Source organism: Aphanomyces astaci (genome assembly GCF_000520075.1).
Source record: "Aphanomyces astaci strain APO3 unplaced genomic scaffold supercont1.69, whole genome shotgun sequence".
In the NCBI taxonomy this organism is placed as follows: Eukaryota; Oomycota; class Saprolegniomycetes; order Saprolegniales; family Verrucalvaceae; genus Aphanomyces; species Aphanomyces astaci.
In genome coordinates this window covers 150,114-176,710 of record NW_009798332.1, presented here as the reverse complement: position 1 = coordinate 176,710, position 26,597 = coordinate 150,114, and the positions used below count along the sequence as shown (strand labels likewise).

Genomic DNA, 26,597 nt, shown 5'->3' with positions numbered 1-26,597 from the left:
AAAAATAAAAATCATCAATACAAACTTGAAGATATATTTAATTGAAACTATACAATTTCAGAATTATTTATGGAATTCGCAAGGTGGTTCACCTTGCGCTCCATACAAAATTGCCTATTTCACCTAGTTTTTCTGGTTAATGTCAGTTAAATTCCATAATTTTATCAGAAATATCGTGAAAACCACAAGAAATAAATTTCTACTCATGAGTAGAATATTTTGACGATATTGACAGTGCACGTTGAATTGACTGGGCATTTCGGAATGAGAAAGGCCATCGTGATTGCCTTCCTACGTCGATGGCTCATCCGCCGCCGCCTGGCCAACGAACTCTTCGCCAGACAAATGGAGTACCACTACCTCGCCTTCGTCCACAAGACACGAAAGAGGACGTCCATCCTCAGTGGTCCTCTCTGGGTGGACGAAGTCCTCTGCGGCTCTGAACTATCCTCTGATTGGCTGTTCATTTCCGAACTTTCTTTAATTCTATGGCATCCAGACACACACCACCCAAAATCATTATTGGATCTTGAAACCCAAGAATTTCCTGCAATGTCGAAAAATGTTTAATATTCCAATATCCCATAATATTGGTCATCCCAACAGGCCCTTACATATATAATTATTTATACATAATACTTCGAAGTACTACTACTGTACATGGACGAGGTTGGTTGAAAATTAGTGTGGTCCACACTAATTACGGTCAAAGGTCTAATTTCAGATTCAACGTTGAAATGGTCGAAGAGTGAATTTGATTGGTCATTTGATTCGTGTTCTGGGTTTTGATTGGTCGTATATCGATTGTCCACCCACTCCAATGTCGAATTGACTTGACAATAACGTCAATTATCATTGCAAGAAGACACGTGCGTATTTACAGGTGTATAGGAGCACACATTTGAAATGTCCTCCTTCCATGAACGTCCACACGAGTTTACAGCACACACGATGTCATTGGTACTTGAGGTTCCCATCGAGTTACACTAACTTAGTCCATCCATCCATCCATCGTCCTCTTGTTTCTTCATCCATGTGTTTCATAGCAGGGCAGCGACGGCGGCCAGCACGGCGTCGTCCGTCATGGCGGGTACGTCCAACGCCCGCAAGCGTTTCGTGATCGGTTGGTCGTCGGCGGTTTGATGCTGGGAGGACGATTTGAAGTCAAAATGTTCCAGTTCAGTCGCCTTTCGCTTGGCGACGGCCACGACCGAAGACGGGAACCCCGCCATCTCAGCCACGTGGATGCCAAAGCTCTCGAGGCAGGGGCCGGGGCGGACCTCGTACACCATCGCGATGTGGTTGTCGGCCGTGTGCGCGGTCAGGTGCTTATTGACGACCCCGTCTGAACCGCCGAGCGCCGTGAGCTCGTGAAAGTGCGTGGCGAATACACACCAGCACCGCCGCCGGACGAGGAAGTCGGAGATGGCCCACGCGAGCCCGAAGCCGTCGTACGTGGACGTGCCGCGGCCCAGCTCGTCGATGATCACGAGGCTCCGCGCGGTGGCCTTGCGGCAGATCACGGCGGCCTCCAGCATCTCGAGCATGAACGTCGACACCCCCCGCTGCTGCATGTCACCCGCTCCCACCCGCACGAGCAGCTTGTCCACGATCGGTAGCTACTCGAGAATAAGTCCACACACATGTATATAGAGTTGAGGACAAGTAGATGTTGAATAATATATATATTTATATATATATGCCTATATATATATATATAATGGACAAGAGCTGTACTATTAATAGTAGCCATCAAGGAAATTTTAAAATATATACCAATTATTATATCTATCAAGGAAATTATAAAATATATTTCTAGTATATATCGATTCAACAACACCGTTCAAGTCCACACATGTTGTCAGCCAAGTAGATGCTTAAATATATCGATACCTGAATATATATATATGACCAAAAACTGGAGGCATCAAGGAAAATATATAATATATACCAAGACATGGAATATTATTTCTATTCCAATGACAGCGATAATGTTACTAATACAATACAAAAACTACTCTAAGACAAAAATCATACTAGGCATCATCACATACCAATAATACATAGATAATACAGTATATATTTACAATAAGCAAGATAGGTACCAACAATGCATAGATTAGTAATACAGTATATATTTACAATAAGCAAGATAGGTACCAACAATGCATAGATAGATAATACAATGCATAGATATATAATACAGTATATATTTACAATAAGCAAGATAGGTACAATACATAGATATATAATACAGTATATATTTACAATAAGCAAGATAGGTACAATACAGAGATAGATAATACAGTATATATTGACAATAAGCAATATTGGTACCAATATTACATAGATAGATAATACAGTATATATTTACAATAAGCAAGATTGGTACTACTGTATATATAACCACATGATACCAAGCCATATATATATATATATATATATATATATATATTATACATACCATGGCCGAGGTGGCGGGGACGAACGACCCGATCTGCGCCATGACGGTAATGGCGCCGAGTGCGCGGATGTACGTGGACTTGCCGCCCATGTTGGGTCCAGTGACGAGTTGGAACCTGGACGTGTGGGCGTCCATGTCGACGTTGTTTGGGATGAACTGGACGCCGTCCTGGAGCTCCACACACGGATGTCTGGCGCCGTCGACGACAAATCCGGACGCCGACACAGCCGGACGGCAGTACCCGGCGTGAGCCGCGACGTGGGCGAACCCGAGCAGCACGTCCAGCGTACCGACGAAGGTCGCCGCCGACTCGATCACGGGGACGTACGTGGCGGCCACGTCGATCGCCGCCGTCAGAATGTGCATCTGTCGAGCTTCGTAGTCGGCCACATGCTGCAGATACGCTTTTCCGAGCTCTTTGAGCCGAGATGTGGTAAAGTACAGTCCGTTCACGAGCACTTGGCAGATGTGCACATGCTTCATCTTGGACAGGCGCTCCTCCTCTTTCTTGTTGATCAGGCGGAAGACGTACCCGCGGACCTTATCCTTTTCGCACTTGACGTCGCCACCAATGTCGTGCTTCACGCGGTCGTGCTCGTCGTCGATGTCGGCTTCCACCTGCTGCAGCGCGGCGCGGATGTCCCGCAGCGCCTCGTCATGCTTGGCGTTCACCGTCACGTATGGCCGCGCGCCAAAATCCACCAATTCGTCCACGAGCCCGATGAATCCTTGGAAATCGCGCTGGACTTTCTCTAATGGAACCTGGAATGACTCGCGGAGGACGTCCTGGCCGGCTAATGCGCGGACGATGCGCGGCAGGACGGAAGAGGCGGCGTCGTACACGGACACCAAATGATCCAGCTTGACTGATTTGAGCTTGCCCAACGTCGCCGCGAGTTTCTCCAGATCGGGCAGCGCCTTCATGCACTCGTCCAGCAGTTCCATGCGCAAAGTGGACTCGTGCACAAAGGTCGCGACGACTTCCTGGCGCTCGGCGATCAATGTCGCGTCCATGAGTGGCATGCGGATCCAGCGCTCCAACATGCGTCGCCCCATCGCCGTCTTGCCGCGGTTGAGAAGGTCCAACACGCTCGCGTTCTGTGTCTGATGGGTACCCGTGAGCATCGGGTCCGGCAGGAGGTTTAACGCGGTCAGCGCCGCGCGATCCAACTGCATGACGGAGTCCACATCGCCCACGGACAACGAGTACGTGCCGAATCCGTCTGTGTCGACGAGAAGGGAGTGCGTGTCGACGATCGCTGCGAGTGCCCCCAGCGCCAACTCCATCTCCATCTCCACGCGATGGGTCGCTTGGATGCCAGACGCACCTAACAACCGACACAAGGTCGGCTCCATTGCCGAAGCGGTCGTCTTGAACCGTTTGGACGGCACTGAGGTGCGTTCGACGCCGTGCGATTGCAACAACAATCGGAAGACTTTATTGTCGGCGTCACTGTCCATCGCAAGACATTCCGATGGAGCGACTTGCACAAGCAAGTTGTCCAACGTCGACAGCTGATTGCAGTCTATGAACGAGAACAGGATCAACTCCCACTGGTTCTTGTCCTCCCCTGGAGCGTTGCGGACACATGACTTGCGCGGCCGGGGGCGGCGCACAGCCACGCCGACCTCATTCTGCTGTTTCTTGGACCGAATTTGCACTGCCATCGTCACGTAGCCAGGTGTCACGTCTTGTGACGCTTCATTGTCGTCCATGGCGGCTTGGCGGCAACGCTTCGATCTATCAATGCGCTCGGAAAGGCATTGTGCCGCCAAATCCGTTTATGTACGATGCGTACTTAACATGTCTATTCAAAAAGCAAGTTCATCGAGTGGAATCGCACCTAATTGGGTTTCTATTGGCGCCAAAATTATTTAAAAATGATTCGTTCGATCTGTAGTAGACTATTGTATGCCTCGAAAATAATATTTTCCAGACCATACAGTGTGATTACGGTGAACATGCCGCCGCTGCCATCATCGATCGCGGACGCGTACAGCGCAGGAATCGCGTCGGATGCAGGTGTTGCTACCTTCGCCGATCTATGTGCGAAGAAGGTGCCATCCCGTGGGAAGGAATCGCATCTCACTCACATGGCTGCGTTGATTGTGCCCGAAGCAGAGCTCAAACGCATGCAAGGCGACCCGCACGAGAAAGTACGACGCCTCAAGCTTCAAGTGCTATGTCGCCTGGGTCAAGCCGCCATCCGCAAGACAGACCCCGTGGACAAATCGGCAAAGAAGACGTTGTACTCGATCTTGTCGTCCATGGCGATGAAAATGGACTCGATGGCGATGAGCCTTCCCGAGCACGACGACGCAGACGGCAAGTCGGCGTTCACGACGTTCGTTCTCGACACACTGTCCAGTCGGTTCCAGTCGCTGCTACCCAAGACATTCAAATGGTTGCTCAAGACATTAGAAATCTCACCACCGAACGACCATGAGGCCAAGAAGAGTGCCCCATCGTTGGTACGACATTCCATGTCGTCGAGTGCATCTATCGTGACGAGCAGTGTGGCGACATCTGTAGTTGTTGGTGCGAAGTCAGTCGACCGAGCCACCGACGCTGAAACCCGATTGTTCCATCGCTCAAGTGCTGCAGGGTCGGTCGTCGTCGGCCAAGGATCCTTCGGTACGTTCTCCTCCACTTGATCATGTATGTACAGTCTGTTGCATCCACTTGAACGCGTCTTACCCCAGGCAAGTCGAAGTCTGCTGTTCCAAGAAATTGTACTCACGTCCAGTCAACCCAAGACTCGTCTTCCTGCAATGATCACCCCCACTATCCACAAAGTTGTGCCACCTTCCACCGACGAACCCGCTCCGTGTGCCGTCAATGCGGACGTCCCGATCGTGAACGCACGACACACGATGGTCCTCAAGACCCCCGAACGACCGAAGCGGCCGCCCATGAAGAAGCGCTTGGTGTGCGTGGCGTCGTCTCCTCCGCTGCGGAAACCCACCAAGAAGCGCCTCGGGACGTTGATGTCGAATTTCAAATAAACATGTTTCATGCACTGTCGTCGTCGCTGTAGGCCGCCACGAGACTCGCCACGGGCGCCGTCTTTTGCTTCTTGCGGGTGTTCCCATGATCATTCCCTGCATGCGTTGACGTTTTGGCTTTCACTTTTGCAGCCACCTTGGCGCCTTGCTTCTCCAAGGGCAGAGAAGATCTGTCCCGCGACGACAATGTCGTTGCGACTGCTGGGGGGGGTTTCTTGGCTTGAATCTCGCGCTTCAGCAACGCTACCAACGTCCCTTAACTTGTGGACACGAGGGGAAATACGTACCGAAATGCGCTAACTCTTCGTCGTGGTGACGGGTGATGTCGTCCTGAAGCTTCTTTTGATCCGACTCCAACGTGTGCAGGAAATCAATCTCTTCGTCGTCGAGTCCCTTTGGCGGTGCTACAGCATGGAACCATTCATGTCAAGCAAGGATGACATTCATCGGACGTACCAAATGGGTTGTTCTTGTCCTTCCAGTCGGCATCCCGCGCGTCCTTCTGTTCCTTTAAGCGTTCGTACAACGGTCGAAAGTCCACTTTCTCCTCGGAACTTTCAGGGCGATCGGTGATGCGAACTTCCTCCACGTTGTCGCCAAACAACTACATGCACCACAGGAATCATGGGCACGCACATCATATGCCTACGCACCCCATCGGACGACGACAAGACTGACGTCGACACAAAGCCCGCAATCGGCTTGCTTTTGGGTTTGGACACTTCAAGTGTGTCTCCCGTCGCGAGATCCTTCGCTTCGGTCGGGAACTTGCTCGCGACGCTGCTTCCTGGTGTTGTCATGGTCGCGGCAATTGAAACCCGTTCGTTCATGTATGATAATAAAACCATGTGGCGTTAAAGATAAAACGCTGGTTGTAGTCGTTGTATCCGGATGCTTTTTTGTAAAAAACGTACGTTCAATGATTAAACGCAATAAAAAGGATGTCCGCTGTGGGATTTGAACCCACGCGTACGAATACATCACGACCTGAACGTGACCCCTTAGACCACTCGGGCAAACGGACGTTATATTTAATGAAGAAATTATAATATTTATAATACAATAAATATTTGGTTCAAGCCTCGAGAGCCAATCCATTTCCAGCATTTTGTCCATTTATCGGCAGCGATGGTGAAAAAGCGCGGGGTCGTCACTGCGCAGGTGCCGTCGGAAGCTTCCTCCTCCAAGAAGCACCGTGGAGACGACGGGACTTCATCGGGTCCATCAGTGTCACCGGCGAAGAAGAAGGATGCTGTGCATGCACATCCAATAGCTGCAGCACCGGTCGCAGCACTCGTACCACCTTCGACGTCCGTGCTGCGTGACTTGATCTTGAATGTCCAACGCGGGCAACTGGATGCTGTGGTGAAGACGCTCAACGAGTTCCGTACAGGTGTGCTGGTAGACGAAACCACAGGCGAAGTATCGTCGACGTGTCCGTTGCTGCAAGCGTACTTGCAGATCTCGCCGCAGTCGGAACCGCTTGTGGACTTGTGGGGCAGCGCACTGTGGTTGGAAGACAAGTCGCGTCAGATCATTCCTGTCGTGATAGAGCTGCTAACGTTTGTGTTCCAGTACCTCCGAGTCCAGTCTCCCGCGGTCGCGGAAGCGGTCGCGCTCCACGTGCTCAAGACCAAGATGGAGTTGATCTCCAAGCAACTGAGTTGGTCAGATAAGCCCCATGTGGAACACGCGACCCTTGCCTTGTGCACGTCCATGGTGACCCTCCACCCGCGTATCGCGCGCGAGTTCGTCCGGCTCTTCGACTTCACCGCGAAAGCCTTCGACAAACTATGCGTCCGCCGGTCCAAGCCCTTTGACGTCGTCGTCCTTTCCCGTCCTCCCCGCCAGATCAACGTCCGACATGCGTTCGTCCAGTTGATTCTCGCACTGGTCACGACGGACGACCAACATATCCGTCGCTTTGCCCTCAAAGGCGACGGCATCGCCCACGCGCTCTTCAAGAGCATCGACGACGACACGTACGAGGACGTGACGTTGATCCTGTCGACGCTGGCGGCCGCCGTGCTTGCGTCCACGGACGTCCGCGGCAAGCGCGCCGTCTACTCGTCCTTTGCCATCTCGCAACTGGTCAAGCTCATCGATTCGTCGGATGCGCGCATCGTGGCGCTGGGGACACAGACGCTGGACGCGCTCTTTTTCCACGACAAGGCGCTGTACCGCGTATCCCAAGCGGCGACGCTCGCGCACCTCGAGCCCGTCACGTCCCCGGACGACACGTCATCATCTTCCGAGACTGGCGCCATGAAGGTCCTGCTCAAGCTGCTCGCGTCGTTCGACTTGACGGCGACGATGGCGCACCCGACCCGCGAAGCGCTGCTGTTCCGGTTCGTGTCGACGTATCCGGCGCTGATTGTAGTCGTGTTCCAGTCGTTCCATGCCGTGATGGAACCGCGGCCGTCGTACAAGTGGTTTGCCGCGGCGTCGTTCGTGCTCAAAGCGCTGCGCCTCCCGCTCACGGCGCTATCTGAGACTTCATCCAATGATGGCCAATACCTCATGGAAGCGCCGCTCGTCAAGCTGGTGTGGCCTCTGGGCATGCAAAAGAAGGATCTGTCCAAGGCGGTGCAGCACACGGACCTATTGGTTGTGCACACGGCGCTCAATTTGCTTCTCGTCGTGCTCATGCGCGCCGCGGCCTTGATGAGCCAAGGGCGGGGGAATGGCGGCGGCGATCTGTCGTTGCAGCATGCGGTGCGCAGTCTCGTGCCGCCGCCCGAGCTCATCGTGGCGCTGTGCACCAAGTACCGCACGTCCACGACGGACCCCGTCATTGCCGACAAGAAGCGCGCGACGATCTACGGCAAGACGCTGTCCGTGCTGCAGCTGTACTTTACCCACCTTCCGCAACTCATGACCGAGACCAAGTTCGACTTGTCGAAACTCGTCGCGCCAAACCAACCGCTGCCGCTTCGAGGCGCGGTGCTGGGGCTGCTGGACGTCGCCGAGCCGTCCCGGTTGGCGTGGATTGTGCTGGGCGACACATCCAAGCTCAAGATATTGCTCCAGTACGCCACGGCACCCGCGTCCGCCGTGACGCCGCTGGCAGTCCGCGTCGTCCGGCGGGTCCTGGCGTCTCTGCACACGTTTGGCGTCGCGGAGCCGCAGCCGGACGTGCCCCACGAGATCGACCTGTGGCTGCGGCCGCTGGTGACTTCGCCTTCCGAAGCGGCGACGGCGTTCTTGGACGTGTTGGTGCGCGGAGTCGCGGCTCATCCGTTTCACTTTGTGAACGACCGCACGAGCCCCATGACTCAAGCGCTGGTCGCGTACTTCCAACGCGACACGTTTCCATTTCAGATCAAACACGTCGACGAGCCATACGCGGTGAGTGCGTACGGCGTGCAAGTGCTGGCCAAGCTCGCGGCGTTGTATCCTCCCACGTGGTCGCTCCCGCAGCAATGGACGGACGACGACAGTGGCGGCGGCACCAACGACCGCGATCCACTGCGGTTGGTGGCGACTCTAGCTACCGCCACTACCAACCACCACCAATCGACAACCCATCACAAGCCGGCTTTGCCGTCGACCAAGGACACGATCGCCCACCTCACAAGTCCCAACCAACCAGACAACAACAAGGGAGTGGTGGTGGTGCTCACTGAAGAAGTGTTGACTGGAGTATGGGCTGCGACTGGGTCGTTTGCAGTCATATGGGACTACTTTCGAGCCCATCCGACCGAATCTCTCTTCTTTTTCCAAGCCAATCAGACGAGTCCGTGCCTCGACGCCGTGGTGCGCCCCGCCGCCAGTGTAAGTCCGCTGGTACGTCAGTTCGTCGACAGCTCCCCCGTGGACCTGGTGCTATCGTCGCTGTTTTCTCCGCTTGTGCTGCTATCTCCATCTCGAACGTCCCCAGTCGACGCCAAACACATTGTCTCGTACTTGGAACGCAAAGCTTGTACCATCTTGGACATCGTCGACGTTCAAGTGGCCATATTGGACCTCGTGCACGGCTTGAACGTGTACCGCCAACGCCGATTGAACCTGGTAACGTCATAGTAACCTCCTCCATCTATCTATCTAGCTAAGGGATTGACCATGTTGTTCATCTAGGAAGCCATCACTGCAGAGTACACGGCCGCCGTGGCCGTATCCATCACGGCGCTGCATTTTTTGCTGCTCTGGGGCGCCCACCACGGACGCTATCCCGCCGCGTTCTATCAGGTCGTATGGCGGTCTACTGAGTTTGGCGACGAGGATAGCGACGAGGTGCTGCTGCGGTGGAGTGTGCTGCCTTACTTGCTGAGCTCGTTCGTGCCGGACGCGACCACGTCGGCCTTCTTGACGGACCATCCGGTGGACCAAGCGTCGCCGCTCAGTGCGGTGCTGCTCCCACGGCGCCATCTGTCGTCCGCGCATCTCCTCGACGCCCTCGCCGCCGTCCTCAACTGTCCGCGGGTCAACGCCCCGCTCGTGCGCCACTTGATTCGGCTTACAAGCACCCAGACCCTGCCCCGCCCGCACTTGCTGCAGAAAGTGTTTGCGTTCTGGCAAGCTCACGACGACGACGACGAGGCGGCGGCGGCTCCGTCAGTCGTGAAAAGCTGGATGCTCCACTACGTCCTCCATCACCCACTCAACGAGTGCGCGGTGGCCGTCCCGCTGTTCGACGCGTGCTGGACTCGTCTCCAGACCTGCCATCATTCCCAGCTCAACCTCCGCATCCTCGAAGCGCTGATCCAACGCTCCCCCGCCTGCCGCGCCGAGTTTACCCGCGTGCCCGACACCCCTTCCCGCCGCGTCTCGACGTCGGTGGCCGGCCTCACGAGGCTCTGCGCGGCGTACCTGTCGTCGCTGCCTCTAGTTCCGTCGTGCGTGTCGTGGATCGAAGCCGTGGTGCTGCCTGCGTTCGTGGACCAAGTGCTGGACGCCCCCGACACTCTACACACATGTTCCATCTCCGCATTGGCGGACGCGTACGCGACGCTGTACTCGTCGTCCGATGATGCAAAGGAGTTGGCGCACTTGGAGTGGCTGTCGGACGTATTGGCCACCAAGAAGCACGCCGTGCCCAAGTCGACGTTGCAACTGCTGCTCTTGACGGCCCAGTACAGTGATCTGTCCAAGCAAGCGTCCAAGTGCGTGAGCTTTGGGTTGGCCCAACTCACCCTCCATGCCATACATCACGAGGATGCAACAGTCGTGGATGATGCCATCGCGACCTTTACGCGGCATGTACTGACCAGGTATGGCCTGCCCAAGCGCGTGCCCGAATCTGCGATACAGTCGTTCGTGACCCACTTGCCACCCAATTGGGTCGCTTGTGAGCCGTTGCTGGAGCTAGTGGCGACTCTCGTTCCCTTGTATCCGTCGCTGATGGACATGTCCTCGCTGCTGGAGCAACTCGTGGACGCGTTCGACGCTTCGTTTGCCAGCAACGCGGCGGAAATGTTCGTCAAGACCCTCGGCGTTGTGATATTGGCTTGCAATCACCCTCCTATTCCGTCGAGTGTCGTGTCGGAAGCGTTCCTGCGACATGTGCTGGCGGCGTACGGCGCCACGCTCTCCCCCCTGGACCTCTTACTCAAAGCCGTCGTCGACGCAATAGTCGTCGTCGCCGGGGAGGATCATGTGACGCTCGAACGCGTCGGGTACTGCTTTGGAAGCAAGGCCAACCACGTCGCGACTGCCGATTTGGACCAGCACTGGCTGCTTGACGAGATCGACGCCGACATGATGAACACGTCCATCGCGCACTTCCCCATCGACCGGCCGTTCCATGGATCAGCGTACGCATCGTCTTCTCGTGATATGTACGATCCGGCGTACATGCTGCCGCTCATCGCGCACACGATCTCGTCCAGCGCCATCCCCGACCGCCACCTCCTTTCATCTGGCATCTTGGGGTACGTTTCACCTCTATCTCTTGATATTGTGTGTTGAAGGATTCGGTGTCTAGATATGCCATTTGCGGCCTCTCTGCCCACGACGCGACCCTCCGAGCTCATGCGTACGGCATCGTCGCGACCGCCCACGAATCCATGAGTGCCACCGCCCGCACCTTTGACTTTAGCGAGCGCCGCCAAGTCTTTTTGCTGCTCGAGACCCTCAAAAACGGCATCGCAGAGCCCCACGCCCGCCTCCCGTGCCTCCTCTCGGTGTTCGTCAATGACGCCATCGCGGCGCTGCTCAAGCCTGGACACTTTATGTTTCCCCTCGTCAACGCCTTCCTCCTCTCCCGGTCCGCCCTCGACGTGAACGACGTCCCCATGTTCTACGCGCTCTTTAACAGCAGCTCCACCATGTTTCGCGCTGAACGAAGCTGGCTGTTGCACTTGGTACGTACAGATATATATATATATATATATATATATATATATATATATATAAATTTGTAGGCTATCGATATGAGGTATGGTATTTGTTAGGAGGAAGTCTAATAGTATATGTATTTTGATATTCATTGCCTCCATAAACGTTAACATTGTCTCGAGAGTAGATGCATCGATTGGGACTGTATATATATTATAGATACATATATATATATATATATATATTGCATCAATAGTATCCGATGGTTTTATGTTTTGCAACAAGCTTCCAGATTTGGCCATCTACTAATTTATCTTCATATTACAGATTGCATCGATGGCACATACATCATATCAATGATTTAGTGGCTATCGTCACAACTATATATATATATATTCACTCTACTCATCATATCGAAATATATATATATATACACTCTATCGAACTCGAATAGGTGACTTGAGTTGATTGGTTTCTAGGTGAAACGAGGCGTCAAGCTTGACGTGGACGTGGAGCTGCTCCAGCGCCGCCACGTGTTCTCCATCCTCCTCGGCTTCTTCGACTCGCCCCTCGCCGACGCCCACACCCAGGGGCTGGTGCTGGAAATCCTGGCCACCGCCGTCGCCACCGCCGCGGGAAACGTCATACTCGTGCACAAGATGGGACTCCTGGCATGGCTCCAAGCTGTGGCTATCAAGCACGAGGGCAAGTTCACAGCGCTGCTTCTGTCGTTGGTTCATACCTCCATCCAGGTACATATATATATTATATATGCGTCCTCCGTCGATATATATATATATATATATATATATATATATATATATATGATGGTGGATAGAGCTATTACTTGTCGGAGAAACCTACCGACCGATATGCCGCCAATACCATGAGCCAACTGCACCAACTCTGTCGCACATTAGTCGTCCAACATCAGCAGTGTTTGAAACCCACCGACGTCCGAGATGTCGACTTTGCTTTGCTCCCGGCCGTGCTCACGCAGGTACATAATTCTTGATTGCGTCTCTATATTTAGCACTTTTTTCACTTTTTTTTGCTAGTTTTTTACGTTTTGCACGCTGGCCAAAGCCCCGCCGTCGACGTCCGTGTGGTTCTCCCTCGACTTGCTCGACTCAACCACGGCGTTGCTGCCTCGAGATTCCCCGTTTGCCCTCGCGTTGCTCCCACATGTGGTGTGGTATTTGCAGCGAATTCCAGCCGCCCCCCGCGACTTCCAATTCGGTCGGCAGACTTTTGAGCGGTGGGCCGGCGTCGTGTCGTGGGCCGTGGCCCAAGCCGCCACCTCCCGGAACCTTCCCCTCCAACTGGCCCTGCCGGACGCCGTGCTCGCATTAACCCAAGCGGTACGCCCCGACCTCCACCTATATATCGTTCGTTGCTGACACATTTGCTTAGGTTCGTGGCTTTCACGTCGACGTTGTCTAGCTGTACTTTTTAACTACTATTAATAGTATATCATGGACTACTAACTACTACTAGTGGTTTGCACATACACTCTCTCGTTTATACACTATTTTAGTCCATAGTACGCTATTATCCAAAGTTGTCGGCGTCGTCGTCGTCGTCGTTGGGGGCTTGCATAGGCTGCACAAAGCTGGGAAAGGTCCGGCGGCGGATCTTATCTAGCTCCTGACGCATAAACTCGATCTCTTCGCTCTGGGCTTTGGCTAAGTCGACCAACTTGCGGCGTACCGTGATGGCCTTGAGCTTGTTGTCCTTGATGGGCTGCTTCTTCCCTTTGCCAGTTGTTGCCGCCACGGACGACGCCCGTCGGCTCGCGACGATGTCTTCGCGGATATGAATGTGTGTCTGGAGGTCCTGCAGCTGCCGTTTGAACTGGTCGTTCTCCTTGAGTCGGTCTCCAAGCTGGCTTCTTAGCGCTTGCGTCGTCTTGGCTTGCTTGAGCTGGTGCACGTGGTGGTTCTTGCCCATGTACGCGAGCTTGGCTTCGAGCAATCCCTGCTCCACCTTTTGCTTTTCGCTGGCGTCGCCGGTCGTAATAAGTTCTTGGAGGTTCTTGGTCACGCGAAGCAGTTGCAGGTCCGTGTAGTGGTCCTCCATGTTGCGCTTCTGCATGTCCAGATACGCGTGCTCCCATTCCATCAAGTTGATGTTCTTGCGGAAGTTTTGGATCTTGCTCAGGATAGACACTTGGTCCGTGCCGTGCACCATAATAGTCGCGTTGAGCGCTTCGACGCTACGCCGCGAGATGAGCAGCGCGCTCTCTGTCTCTTCGAACAGTGTCACAAGGTCATCGCCGCCGCTCGCTTCGTCCTGACCCTGTTTGATCTGCACGAGCACGGGATGGTTTTCGCTGTTCAGGTCCATCGTGTCCACTAACTCGTGCAGGGCACGGGCGTACCGGTCGGCTTTGTCCTCGAGGGCCGCCACCTTGGCATGCGTCGCGTCCGCCACACCTTTGGCCTCGACGTACAAGTCGTTCTTGAGCTTAACCACATGCTCTAACGTCATCTTCTTGACGCGGCACTCGTTGAGGACGCTCCACACAGCCGAGTCGGTCGCGATCGATTCCGGACGGTCCACGTCCGGATCTAGTGGCAGTAGCCGCTTCACTTCGAACCCGCCCTTGGTCGAAGGCGCTTTGCGGCGGTCCGCGTGCCCAAACGGGTCCAGATTACCTCCATCCCCCACGTTGCTTGAAATGCTCAGTGCGCGCATGGACCCCCCCCCTTCCTTCCGCCCGCCCCCCTTCCCCGGCCTGGACGAGTCGTCCTCGTCGCCCTGGGGGCGCCGCTTCCGGTACAGCTCCACGAGGGCCTTCATCACGTCGTGCTCGAGGGGGGTTCCCCCTGCGGCGTCTTCGATTTCTTTGGGGAACGCCTTCTCGCACGCTTTGTCCTCGTCCACAGCATGCTGCCACGCGTCTCGACAGGCTTCCATTTGGGCCGTAAACTGAGCAGCATCAGCTTGCAAGCTGTGAATGTCGGCCGTGATGTGGTCAATTTCTCGCTGCAGCAACTCCTTTTCGTGGCAGCAATGTTCGTGGTCCATGAGCACTTCGCCCAGTCGGAGGACATACATTTGCTGCGTGAGGACACTCATTCGCGTCGCCAGGTACAAATCATGCAACCCCTTGAGCTTGTCGTCAAACGCCTTGCAAATGTCGCCCACATCCACCTTGAGCTTCTTCAGCTCCAAGTCGAGAGCCTTGCGCGCCTTCTCCTTGTCGTCCACCAGCTTGACCGCATCGGCTTCGAACGCCGCCACCTTCTGCTTCTGCTCGGCGGTCATGTCCTCCGCCGCGATCTCGTCCATCCACGCCTCCCGCGCCACCGTCTGCGCCGCGATCGCCTCCTTCTTTGTCTCGAGCGTCCCGTTCATCATGTCGTTCAGTGCTCGGCCAGCCACGTCGTCCTTCTTGTTCTTTTCCTCCTGGAGCCTCGCGGCATCCTCCGCCGCCTCGCGCACCTTGCGCCGCTCGTCCGTCTCGTACGGCACCTTGGTCGCTTCCCCGGGCAGCAGCCGCATCATCGAGTCGGCCACCTCGTCCGGGTGCCACCGATACACGACGGTCACGGCGGCGGCATCGACCCCCAACTCGGCGCAGATCTCGCGCATCCGTCCGTACTTGCCCTCGATCTCGTCGATTTTGGCTTCCTTGAGCTTGACCAACGCGTCGAACTCGCCATTGTACGCCGTCACCAAGTGCCGTTCGTACGCTTGCAAGAGGTGGATTTGCGTGCGCTGCTGTTTGCGGGTCCGGATCATCGCTGGGTGGTAGATCAAGTCGACGAGGCGGGGTGACGCCGACGTCGTCTGGCCGTCGTCCGCCGATGCGCCAGCGGACTCTTTGGAGGACGCAGGAGTTGTAGTCTTGGCTCCTGCCCCCGCGGCACCTCCCTTCTCCGCCCCCCCACCAGCCGCGCCTCCCCCCGAGTCTCCACCCAGTTTCTTGAGCGACGGATGCAACAAGCCAGCGTTCACCATCCACGTGATGTTGGGGGGGATGATCTCCCCGTGGTGGTACATGCACGACTTGCGGCGATGCAGCGAGTACTGCTTGGTTCCCGTGGGCTCCGCGACCGCCGAGTGGAACTCGATCTCACGCAGCCGCAGGATCATCTCGAAGCGGCGGACGTCAGCCTTGCTCAACTTGCGCATGGGCAGGTTCACTACATGCAACGACGAGTTCAGCCCGTGCAGCTGGACGCCGTGCACGTCGCCCGAGTCCCAGAACTCGACGCGCATCCGGTCGCGGACGATGTTGAGCTCGGCGATTTGGCGGCTGATGTTGCGCCGGACCTCCTTGGCGCGGGTGTCGCTCTGCGCGAGCACGTCCGCCTCCTGCCTCTCGTTGACGACAAACTCGTGCCGGTCTAGCGCCTCGGCCTCAGGCAGCTCGGCGTTGTGCTGCAGCATGGTCTTGAGCTTGAGTTGGATCTCCGCCAGAGGGCCACGGATCGTGTCTTTAACCGCCTCGAATTTGGCCCGGACGAGCGCCGCCTGCTCCTCTGCGTACGTGTCCAAGAAGGGCTTGGGGTCTTCGGTCAGCACGAGGAGCGGCTGCTTCTTGTCCGCCGCCGTCCCCCGCGGTTGCTTGTCTTTGCCCACGACCGCCGCATACAGCGGACTCGCGCCCTCTGCGACGCTCTTGACCAGCACCAACGACACGACGTCCGTCACATGCACGTCGAGGCAGAACACCGCGCCGTCCGTTCCCGTCGAGTACACGTACAGCGCGTCGTCGCACATGGCAAACACAAGGGCCGTGACCGCACCGGCATGCACCACCAGACTCTTCTGCTTGCGGACGTCGATCTCGACATCTTTGAGGAACACGGCGCTGGACGACCGCTTGGTCTGGACCAGCCAGATGGTCACCACGCCATCCGCGCCGCCCGTGGCCACAATTTCGTGGCCTTCCTTGGACGACAGGATGCTCCGCGCCACGGCCGTGATGGGCTTGGCGTGGGCGAGGGGGACGAGGGTCTTGAGCTCACGGTCTTTGGGGGCCCCCGGGGCGTCGTATACTTTGACCAGGTGCAGCCCCTTATCCCCGCGGTTGAAGTACGCAAGCAGCTTTCCTGGTGTGAGCAGGAACGCGCCGCCGTGACACTCGAGGGGGAGGTGCGGCGACGCCCCCAGCGGCGCCACCGGCAGCTCCGTCGCCATGCGGTCGTCCAGGTTGTTGGGGACGAGGACGTACCCGATGCCGGACCCGTCCCCCGAAGCAGCCGCCGTCGTTGTCACGACAAAGTAGGTGGATTCGAGACTCGATGTGGGTACCCACTTGACCAGCTGGGGCGGACTCGAGGTGTGGACAAACGCGAGGACGCGGAACTGCTTGTCCGGCTCCAAGGACACGACAAACACCGCCGACGCCACGGACGACGCGGCGAGGACGAGCGGCAGCGACGGATGCAGTTCCAAGAGGTCGATGGGGGCTTCCGCGGAGAAGAGCCGGACCGTGTGCAGGGGCGACAGATCCACCGTGGACGACGGCGACGGGGTGGCGGATTTGCTCAAGCCGACGATGCGAAGTCGCCCGACGGCATCGCCAACTAGCACGATCGGGTCCAAGTACCGCGCGGCGAGGCTCACAATCGGCACACGTCCTCCCCCCACGGACGTGACGCCGGCAGACGACCCGTCCGTCCCACTGCGTGGGAACGGACTCGACGCGAATATGGAGGATGCTCCAGACGTCGCCGACGGGTCAAAGAGGTCGGCGAGGTCCACAGCGGCCACCCCGCGACACCCCACGACAGTCCACACATGCAGCAAGCCGGATGTCCCCCCAGAGACGAGGGCGGCGTCGTTGGTGGTGCCGCCTGCCGGAAGAAGCGTCGTCACGGCCACGATGGCGCCAGTGTGGCTGATGCCAAGGGAGGTGGCGGGTATCGTCGACTGCTGCTGCTTTTCCGGACCGTTGGCGGCCGTCCCGTCGTCGTCGAACGAGTCCACGTACGCCTTGAGCTCAAACTGACCTCCGTGCGCGGTACCCGCGACCAGCACGACGCACGCGGGGGACAACGCCAAGGTCGTGATCGGGTGCGGTAACGTGGTGGTCTGAAGCACGAGCGAGAGGTCGTCGGACGCGAGCCACCGGATCGTGCCGTCGGAGAAGCCCACGACGAGGCTCTCGCTTGTGAGCACCAATGCTGTGGCAGCCACAGGCGAACTAGACAGCGGCAGCACGCGGGACACGACCGCGCCCGTCGTCGAGTCCATCGTGACGAGCTCACTGCGTTGGTTGACGAGGTAGACGTGCCCTGGAGTTTTCGACCAGCAATGGCCCACATACCGACAACAGGTCGAATCGTCGGCAGTACCGGCAACGTCCGGCTTGAACAGATCCGAAGACGAAGGCGTGGGCGGCAGTGCGCGGCCGGATGAACTCGTCCCTAGCTGCGGGGTCTCCGGGGCAGACGACGACAACATGGGATCCGTCGTCGTCCCATCCACGCGGCTAAAGCAGCTGCGGCCGTGGACGCCGTGGCAAACGCGCCAAAATGTGACACCGCCGTCGGTGGAAGCTGTGACAAAGCATTGGGCGTCCAGTGGATTGAACGACGCGAATGCGACGCGCGTCGGCAAATCGACATCGCAGCCGTCGATGAAGTCGAACTTGTCGACGTCCCACACACGCAGCTACCACAGACAACGCAAGACGGCATAAGACAATGCATGCCATGACACGAGTGGTACCTCGTTGGTGGTGGGGGTGGTTCCCACAGACAAGAGGCGGGACCCACACCGGGAAAACTTGACCAAGTAGTGTTCAAAGACTAGACTTGTACCGAGCTTGAGCTTTCCGCGCAGTTTCTACGGCGCGGTTGATAAGACGACCAAAACGGATAATCAGGTGGCAGCGGTACCTTTTCAGGAACCGAGTAGATAGAGACTTCGGCGTGCTCTTCGCATGCCGCGAGCGCAAGGTGCGACGCTCGTGTGTTCGCGTCGAAAGCTGTGATGCGAGTAGGTTTGGACCGCGTGAGAAAGTGCTGGGAGTTGCTGACAATGGACGAGAACTTGAGGAGGTTCCCACACTTGGAGAGCGTCGTGTGCTCGTCAGTGAGGATGATCGTTCCTCCGTCGTACGCGAACGCATGCTTGGGTACTGCGTCCACCATCGGCGCCGCCATCTCGTCGAATTTTCGTGTTATCGGATCGCGACTGTTCGGCGTATGGCGCCGTTTCATTGGTCATGGAATTGACCAATCGCCGCCCGCGTGGACGACTGGACCCGGTTTATCCGGATACGGATACACACCAACCAGAAACGAGCACCATTGTACTTTACGAAAAACGTAAAGCACATCCATGGCAACCGTCGAAGCGACAAGCACCAACCCTGTGGCAATGGCAGTAGCGACGATGTCGGACCCGCGGTACCGCCATTTTGTCGGCGGCGCCATCGGAGGCATGACAGCGGCAATCATCACGTCGCCTCTCGAAGTCGTGAAGACGCGACTGCAGACCAAAGCAAGCCGGTATAACAGTTCCTGTCACCGCGTCGTTCCCTCGTTTTAACATGGTGTGGCTGTAGTGACAGCATGGCGCGGACAGTCGAGCACCATCGCCTCACGACGTCCAACGTGCTCCGATCCATCCTCCAACACGGTATGCATGCATTCTCGTTTCGATGTTAACGTCACTGTCGACAACATCATCACCATATCGTACTCTGCAGAAAGTATATTTGGCCTGTGGCGTGGCATCTTGCCCAACCTGCTGGGGGTCGTCCCCGCCCGCGCCGCGTACTTTGGCTGCTACGCCAAGCTCAAGTCGACGCTGGGAGACCACGGCTACGCTGGGACGACGGCCAACTTTACGTCCGCAGCCGCCGCCGGTTGCCTCACGGCGTCGTTCCTAAGTCCTATCTTTGTGATCAAGACCCGCATGCAGCTCATGCCCGTGCACACGATTTCACTGCCGTCCGTCTCGACGCCATCCAAGGTGCCAGTCGCCGTCCTTCCGCGCTTCCACTCCATGCACGAAGTCGCGATCGACATGTACCGGCGAGAAGGCATGCGGTCGTTCTTCAAAGGGCTGTCTGCGTCGTACTGGGGCGTATCGGAAGGCGCGATCCAGCTCGCGCTGTACGAAGAGCTCAAGAGTCGCCTCGGAGACGATCCGTCCAAGCCGCAGCTGTTTGTCCTCGCGGGGGTATGCAAGCTGGTCGCGGCGGCGGCAACCTACCCCCACGAAGTCGTCCGGACTCGGTTGCGGGACCAGCGCACACCCACGGACGGGTCATTGCCGCGGTACGATTACAAGGCATCATGAATTCTCCCAGGTTTCGATCAAAGCTCATGTATATTGGTTGTTGTGGGGGGTAGATACCGAAGCATGTTCCAGGCGTTGAATGTAATTTACAAGAGCGAAGGGCGGCGCGGTCTGTACGGAGGGATGCCGGCGCACCTGCTCAAGACCGTCCCGAACGCCGCGATCATGTATGTCGTGCTCGAAATGGTGGTAGAGCAGCAGCCCAAGTGACGCGAGTGCCGACACGATGATAATTTAACACGACGATGGACATTTCAATGTTGTGAAACGAATGAGTCGAGATATCGGTGAGGACATTTCAAACATGTGCTTTTGGGCGAGCCAATCAATATATTTGTATCAAATCGACAATATATTGGCGATTTTTTCATCGTTTTGATCGAAAAACGGTTTGGAAAAAACAGATGTTTTACATGTTTCTAAAAAATACATTCCACCGATCTAAAACTGAGCCCGTTGTTGTTGCTGGCGCTTGCCGAGCCGGTCAAACTGCGCAATCATGGTCGTGGTGCGGGCGGCGAGGTCCTTGGTCTTGGTGATCACCTGGCGGTAGACCGAGTCGTACCGCGTATCCATGACGATCACGTCCTTCTGGGAGTCGATCTTGGCCTCCAAGCGGGCGTTGCGGATGAGGTCCACGATCCACTTCTCGGCGTCGCCCTTCTCATTCATCGCCAGCTTGTCTGCGAGCAGCGAAATGTCGATCGTGTGGTGGATGCGGCAGTAGATCTCAAACGTGAGCAGACGCGCGTGCTCCATGAACGCGTGCATGTTCTTCTCGGCCAAGAAGAAGTCGGACGCGAGCACGTGCTTGCACTCGAGCAGCTTGGCCTGCGCCAACTCAAAGTCAAAATGCACATACAGACACTCGAGGAACTCGATGATCGGGTCCCGGTACGCCTTGTCGTCCACGTGGATGATGCGCAGCAGTTCCTTGATCAGGTACCGACGCTTCTTGTGCAGGATCACGCCCGCGGCGAGGTATCGCATCAGCCACGGCGCGTTGGTTTGGATAGCTTCCAGGCATCGGGATTGAAGCATGAAGTCCACGATGCCGTCGCGGCCGTCCTCGTGCCACGCATAGACAAACAACGCCCAGTGCAGCAGCCACGTGCGCTGCTGGAGTTGCTCGAGCGGCGACCGCACGGACGCATCGATCGCTTCGTTGATGCGCGCAATGTCCGCGACGGCGTCTTCCCACCGGAACACGAGGATCTCGGCAGCCAACTTCCCCCAGAGCGCGTTCAAGTACTTCTCCGACGCGTTCGGGACCAACACGCCGTAGTACGTCAAGTACGTGAGGCAGTCCTGGTAGTTGCCGCACTCGTACTGGAGCTTGGCGTACGTGTACAGTCCTTCCAACACGTCGGACGTGATCTGCACCAAGAGAGACGATGAGAACGATGGGAAATGAGGATAAGGAGCTACAGCGAGGAAGCGTACCGCATGATGCTGTTCGAGGTACGCGGCGGTGAGCAAGCCGTCGTTCTGCAACGCGATGATCTTGTCCTGGTCGTCCACGAGGGTGAGGAAAGGCTTGCATTGGCCCTTGGCGGCGTTCACTTCGTCAATGATAGCGTGGCGCTTCTTCTCCAGCTCCGCAGGGACTTTGGACGCACCGTGCAACGCCTGGTGGACTTCAATGGCGAAATCCGCCATTTTCGTCGGTTTGAGCAGCTCGAGCTTGGCGGCTTGGAGCTCCTTGTCGTCGTACATTTCGTTGCTGGAGAGAAAGTCAATCAACGGGAACATGAAGTGCAGGTCCATGAAGGGCGCGACGGAGTTGGTGAGGTCATATTGCGCGGTGGGGACGCCGGCGCTCGCGGCGGCGGTCACTTTCGAGTCGGCCATCGCTTCAAGGAATGCAGAGTATGATGCTGCCAACCACTCACTGGTGGGGATTTTTTAGGCTGTTTTTTCCAATCTTTTAAAGTTGCATACAAACCCCAAGTCATATTGTTACATTTTTGAAAGTGCATACAATATACTAATTTCCACGTCTCTATATCCGGCTAATTCTGCGTTCCTACTGGGGTGGCCTCAACGGCGGGATGACGGCGGCGGCGGACCCGCCGCTTGTTGCATAATGTGCTGCATCCCCATCGCCATCATGGCAGCCAACATCTCAGGAGTGATCGCAGGAGATGAAGAATGTTGGTCGCTGGCTTGGTGTTCGTTGGCATACGCGTATGCCGTCGCACCGGTTGCATGCACGCGAGTCCGTGCGGCGGCAAAGTCAGCAGCCGACACAGGCCGCTTCGACGCCGGGTGAGCGACGGCGGGCGCAGATTGGTCCGTCGACGAAGCAGCGGCAGCCGCAGCAGCAGCTTGAAATGCGTCAATGTGTTCTCTCAACGGAAGCATGAGCGCCGCACGACACAATTCCTTCAAATCACTGCCGCTGAAATGCACAGTATCCCGCGCCAAGTGCGTCAAGTTGACGTCGGCAGCCAACTCTTCGCCCCTCAAGTGCACTCGAAGGATTTGTTCGCGCTGGGCGGCGTCGGGAAGCTCGACTTCAAACGTCCGCGGCATGCGGCGGAGGAATGCTGCGTCCTATCCGTCGAAGTCATCGTGTGAGGAAGAGTGATCTAGCACGGGATGAAAGGAGGACTACATACGACATCCGCAGGTCGGTTGGTCGCGCCGAGGACGATCACGCCAAATCCTCCGGCGTCCGGCGCCGTGGTGTCTGCAAATCCGTCCCATAGCGCCAGGAATTCCTGTGTCAAATGTCCATTATCCGGATAATAAGAGACGTTTGAATAAACGTACCGTCTTCATGGAATTGTACGTGGGGTCCGAGGCGCCGCCGCTCCGAGCTCCCATGAAGCTGTCCACTTCGTCGATGAAGATGATGCATGGAGAGAGCTTCTTTGCGAGGGAGAAGGCGGCCTTGACCAGCTTCTGGCTCTCACCGAACCACTTGCTCATGAGGGTGCTAATCTTGAGGTTGATGAAGAAGGCGCCAGACTCCTTTGCGATTGCTTTCGCGAGAAGCGTCTTCCCCGTACCCGGTCGACCATACAACAGGATGCCTTTGGGTACGGACAGTAGCTTGGACGTGGCGAAGAAGTCGGGACACTGCAACGGCAGCACCACCAGCTCATGGAGGTCTCGCTTCTGGGCGTCGAGGCCGCCGATATCTGTAAACGTGACGTGAAGGTCGGCGGGGTCGACGAGATCGGCGGCGATGATAGATTCGTAGTGGTTCATTGTGATCGTCGCGCGTTTGGATTCTGCCAGGCGCTTCTTCAGCTTCGCCGCAGTGTCCTTCGACAAGTACATGTCTTCGATCATGGGCTTGTAAGACTATCCATATCGTCACACAACGCGATCAACATGACGTGGTACATATCGTGGAAGGAACAGCGACGGACCTTGTACAGGTACTGCACACACACGTAGGTCCCGTATAGCAGCAACACGTTCAGCGTGATGTCCAAGGCCTGTTCGACTGCAGAGAAGTCACTAGGCGACGACCCATTCGACGACGGCGTAGCGGTGCCGCCGTCGGTGGTCGCATCGGATGGAGGCGGCGGAAGCGCCTTGCTGTTTGTAGCTCCCATGACGACTTGACTGGAAGGAATTGACATCCGTTGAATAAACACGCGTTTTAAGGTTTAACGCATCCATGGAGAAAAACGTTAAATGTTGTCCCATCGGAAAGCCAACTCCATGCTGCATGCTGTGCTGGCCGCCTTGTCATATATACAACGAAAGGGCGACCGTGGCATAACTTGAATGCTGCTTCAGGCACGTCTCTTGTACTCCAGTTAGCTGTACGGAAGGACGGCCGTAACGTTACCGTGTTGAAAGAACTCGCGGCGCTGGTGATGCCCAAGTACACGAACGTGGCCCGGACGTTTCGCCAACCGCCGATCGAGTCGGCGCCCCCAACCCCACGTCGACGGCAGGGAGTGTGACAGGGGGGTGTACAGGAATAATGAATGACTGTAGAGCCACGAGCCAGACTGGACCTTGCTGGATGCCCGGTTGCGATTGCTAGAGGGAGGCGCACCAGACCCACGAAGAACCGTTCATCGACGACATTGACTCGCAGATCCATCAAGGTAACTTGAGAGAGTAGTTTCTTGGTTCCTACCGACGTGAGATCGCGAGGGTAGGTACTGATCCCGTGCGCATCCTCGAGACGGACCTATACCTTTGGAAATCGTGATGTTTGACTGTAAGGTCAAAATACTTCCGGATATATCCGGACAACTGATATACCTGTAAAAACATGATGGGCTCGAATTTTGGCGAATAAGAGACAACTATGAGAAATGCTCGCTTGGGATTGGACAATTATATTTTCTCGTCTTCAATTCGTATTTACCCAACTGGCAGGTCTTGCGCCATCTTCGCTGACGGCTGACAGTTCGATGAGCCAGTCTTCTTATCCCGCGATGAAGCCCAGCCTGTCGCAGTCGACGCCTGAGCCTGAAGACTTGATCAGCCTCCTCAGTCCGTCGCAGACCCGTGACTTGGACACTCTCCATAAACTGGTGACTGAAGAACTCGAGGAAATCTATACCAAAGGCGACTTGGTCATGGCGCTGCGTGATGTGAATTTCGACGCAGCCACTGCGTTCCTTACCCTGCGCAAACGAGGCGAGGCCACGAAGAAGCGGGCGCGGCTTCCCGATCCCTTCCACGACACGTGGAGTCGACCCAAGAATCCCCGGCTGTCTCTTCCCGCCATGTCCCACAACCACCGACTCTTCCACAGCAACCACCAGCCCATGTACACCCCGTTGCATGCAGCGCGAGACATGGACGCCCGGAACTCTGTCGTCACTTCCAGCGCCCCCCCAACATACTCGTCGAGCGAGACTCAGTACAACCTTCCATATTCACAGAAGAACCTGTCCCCTCGGCAGGAGGAACAACCCGACAACGACCATGGCGACGTCCACGAGTCCCAGGTTTTCCAGGAAAGCGACCCGACTGTCGCCGCCAACATCCTGTCCCTGAACCTGCTGGATCGCCAGCAGCATCCCGTCAAGGAGGAACTCTCGACGGAGCAGCAGCAGCAGCATCCGCTGGACGACGTGTTTGACAAGCTGGCGGTGGCCTGGACGCCGGACGTGAAGAAGCTGCTGGACGCGGCCTGTGCCGCGCACGCAACTGCCACGTTGAAGCATGTACCCTCTTTTGACGCGGCCGACGCGGCGAACCTCCTATTGGACATTGTGTCCCTCCTTCCCCACGTTCAGCGCCTCGACGCGTTGGTGCGTGTCCCCCTTTTTGTCATTTTTCCCAAATATCGACCCGTTTATATCTTGGATGTTTTCCAAACCCCGTCGAATCGACGTGATTGGCTCATCCAATATATTTTGAGTGGATTTGATTGGCTACGTACAAGTCTAGCCAACCAATCAGAATTCAATATTGATTCAATATTGTTTCATCAATATTGATTCAATATTGTTTCATCAATATTGTACGAGTTTGTATCTGATGCTCCGAAAAATCAATAGGGCCGGCCCATCTCCCCCACGGACGCCGAGGTTGCCGCGTCCGACAAGGCCGCCATGGAGGAGGCGATGGCCCCTCTTGTCACCCCCGAGGCCAAGATCAAGGCGCTGAACGCCGCCTGCACGAACCACACCCGCCGCCTCGAAGCGTTTCGACGCGCCAACGTCGAGCTCGTCGAGCAGCACGCGGCGACGTCGACGCAGCTCAAGGCCAAACTGGAGGTCGCCACGGCGCTGGTGCAGCACAGTCGGCAAAACGTGGCAGAGATGGCGGCGACGCTGGAGAAGGCGCGGACGGACGAGGACGCCGCCGCGACCAAGCTGGACGACCTCGTGGAGGCTCGTCGCGCCGAATTCGTCGCCGCCGGATTGCAACCGAAAGCGGCCAAGATCCGCGCCATTACCGCCGTGTACACCAACCCGGTGGACGTGGAAGCTGTGACGTTCCGCGAACTCCACGCGGCCGCCGAGCGCGCGACGGAGGCGGCGACGGCCGACTGGCACGGCGCCACCCTCGTCGACATGTTTGCCACGGCCGTCCAGGCGCTTGTCCGCTACGTGGTGGCGCTACGCCAGGAAACCATGACTGCAGCGTACAACGACGTACGAACACGTGTCTTGTATGCATTTGTATAGCGTGGCAGTGGTTGTCCTGGTGTATATTTATATTTATTTGAATATATATTGACTTGTATATATATTGATTTGTATATATATTGATTTGTATATATATGACTTGTATATATATTGATTTGTATATATATTGACTTGTATATATATTGATTTGTATATATATAGATTTGTATATGTATTGATTTGTATATGTATATCGATTTTATATGTATATTGATTTGTATATTGATTTGTATATATATATATATATATATATATATATATATATTGATTTGTATATTTATATTGATTTGTATAGTTGGGTTTCCTGCATATTTTGTGTTGTGTGATGTACTTGGATGTATTATTTATTCGTCGTGGGGTATTCGTTTTTAATCGTTGGGTTGCTTCCATTGCTTCTCTTTAATAAATATTTTTGGTTTTTACTTTGCATTGTATACTCTGTTGGATATATATATATATATATATAT

The 26,597-nt window shown here is 55.8% G+C and overlaps 10 protein-coding genes and 1 non-coding gene across 11 annotated transcripts; 5 read left to right on the top strand and 6 right to left on the bottom strand.

Annotated features, from left to right (window-relative positions):
• Positions 1-916: 916 nt before the first annotated feature.
• Positions 917-4,217, bottom strand: H257_15372 (hypothetical protein). Its single transcript, XM_009843463.1, has 2 exons — positions 2,465-4,217; positions 917-1,619 (listed from the first exon to the last, which is right to left on the bottom strand). Exons 1-2 carry the CDS (start codon positions 4,178-4,180, stop codon positions 1,041-1,043), a joined length of 2,295 nt encoding a protein of 764 aa, XP_009841765.1. The 5' UTR covers positions 4,181-4,217; the 3' UTR covers positions 917-1,040.
• Positions 4,218-4,403: 186 nt separating this feature from the next.
• H257_15371 (hypothetical protein) lies at positions 4,404-5,736 on the top strand. The gene is made up of 3 exons (XM_009843462.1): positions 4,404-4,936; positions 4,998-5,099; positions 5,168-5,736. Exons 1-3 carry the CDS (start codon positions 4,427-4,429, stop codon positions 5,468-5,470), a joined length of 915 nt encoding a protein of 304 aa, XP_009841764.1. The 5' UTR covers positions 4,404-4,426; the 3' UTR covers positions 5,471-5,736.
• On the bottom strand, positions 5,136-6,295 carry H257_15370 (hypothetical protein). Its single transcript, XM_009843461.1, has 4 exons — positions 6,124-6,295; positions 5,927-6,074; positions 5,758-5,874; positions 5,136-5,713 (listed from the first exon to the last, which is right to left on the bottom strand). Exons 1-4 carry the CDS (start codon positions 6,268-6,270, stop codon positions 5,478-5,480), a joined length of 648 nt encoding a protein of 215 aa, XP_009841763.1. The 5' UTR covers positions 6,271-6,295; the 3' UTR covers positions 5,136-5,477.
• Positions 6,296-6,412: 117 nt separating this feature from the next.
• H257_15369 lies at positions 6,413-6,494 on the bottom strand. The gene has a single exon. It is a non-coding gene; the product is annotated as a tRNA-Leu (tRNA).
• Positions 6,495-6,576: 82 nt separating this feature from the next.
• On the top strand, positions 6,577-13,253 carry H257_15368 (hypothetical protein). The gene is made up of 7 exons (XM_009843460.1): positions 6,577-9,481; positions 9,548-11,340; positions 11,394-11,772; positions 12,226-12,498; positions 12,585-12,746; positions 12,805-13,107; positions 13,160-13,253. The coding sequence occupies exons 1-7, from the start codon at positions 6,599-6,601 to the stop codon at positions 13,187-13,189; spliced, it is 5,823 nt and encodes a 1,940-aa protein (XP_009841762.1). The 5' UTR covers positions 6,577-6,598; the 3' UTR covers positions 13,190-13,253.
• H257_15367 (hypothetical protein) lies at positions 13,248-18,870 on the bottom strand (the record flags this gene model as incomplete). The annotated part of the gene is made up of 3 exons (XM_009843459.1): positions 13,248-18,376; positions 18,434-18,550; positions 18,604-18,870. 3 exons carry the CDS (start codon positions 18,868-18,870, stop codon positions 13,298-13,300), a joined length of 5,463 nt encoding a protein of 1,820 aa, XP_009841761.1. The 3' UTR covers positions 13,248-13,297.
• A 159-nt stretch (positions 18,871-19,029) lies between these two features.
• H257_15366 (hypothetical protein) lies at positions 19,030-20,272 on the top strand. Its single transcript, XM_009843458.1, has 4 exons — positions 19,030-19,218; positions 19,275-19,348; positions 19,419-19,992; positions 20,068-20,272. Exons 1-4 carry the CDS (start codon positions 19,049-19,051, stop codon positions 20,222-20,224), a joined length of 975 nt encoding a protein of 324 aa, XP_009841760.1. The 5' UTR covers positions 19,030-19,048; the 3' UTR covers positions 20,225-20,272.
• Positions 20,273-20,455: 183 nt separating this feature from the next.
• H257_15365 (hypothetical protein) lies at positions 20,456-21,865 on the bottom strand (the record flags this gene model as incomplete). The annotated part of the gene is made up of 1 exon (XM_009843457.1): positions 20,456-21,865. One exon carries the CDS (start codon positions 21,863-21,865, stop codon positions 20,456-20,458), a length of 1,410 nt encoding a protein of 469 aa, XP_009841759.1.
• Positions 21,866-22,054: 189 nt separating this feature from the next.
• H257_15364 (hypothetical protein) lies at positions 22,055-23,610 on the bottom strand (the record flags this gene model as incomplete). The annotated part of the gene is made up of 4 exons (XM_009843456.1): positions 22,055-22,570; positions 22,636-22,737; positions 22,790-23,326; positions 23,395-23,610. The coding sequence occupies 4 exons, from the start codon at positions 23,608-23,610 to the stop codon at positions 22,055-22,057; spliced, it is 1,371 nt and encodes a 456-aa protein (XP_009841758.1).
• A 73-nt stretch (positions 23,611-23,683) lies between these two features.
• Positions 23,684-24,194, top strand: H257_15363 (hypothetical protein; the record flags this gene model as incomplete). The annotated part of the gene is made up of 3 exons (XM_009843455.1): positions 23,684-23,934; positions 24,024-24,087; positions 24,142-24,194. Exons 1-3 carry the CDS (start codon positions 23,851-23,853, stop codon positions 24,192-24,194), a joined length of 201 nt encoding a protein of 66 aa, XP_009841757.1. The 5' UTR covers positions 23,684-23,850.
• Positions 24,195-24,342: 148 nt separating this feature from the next.
• On the top strand, positions 24,343-26,227 carry H257_15362 (hypothetical protein). Its single transcript, XM_009843454.1, has 2 exons — positions 24,343-25,248; positions 25,498-26,227. Exons 1-2 carry the CDS (start codon positions 24,400-24,402, stop codon positions 26,128-26,130), a joined length of 1,482 nt encoding a protein of 493 aa, XP_009841756.1. The 5' UTR covers positions 24,343-24,399; the 3' UTR covers positions 26,131-26,227.
• Positions 26,228-26,597: the final 370 nt, after the last annotated feature.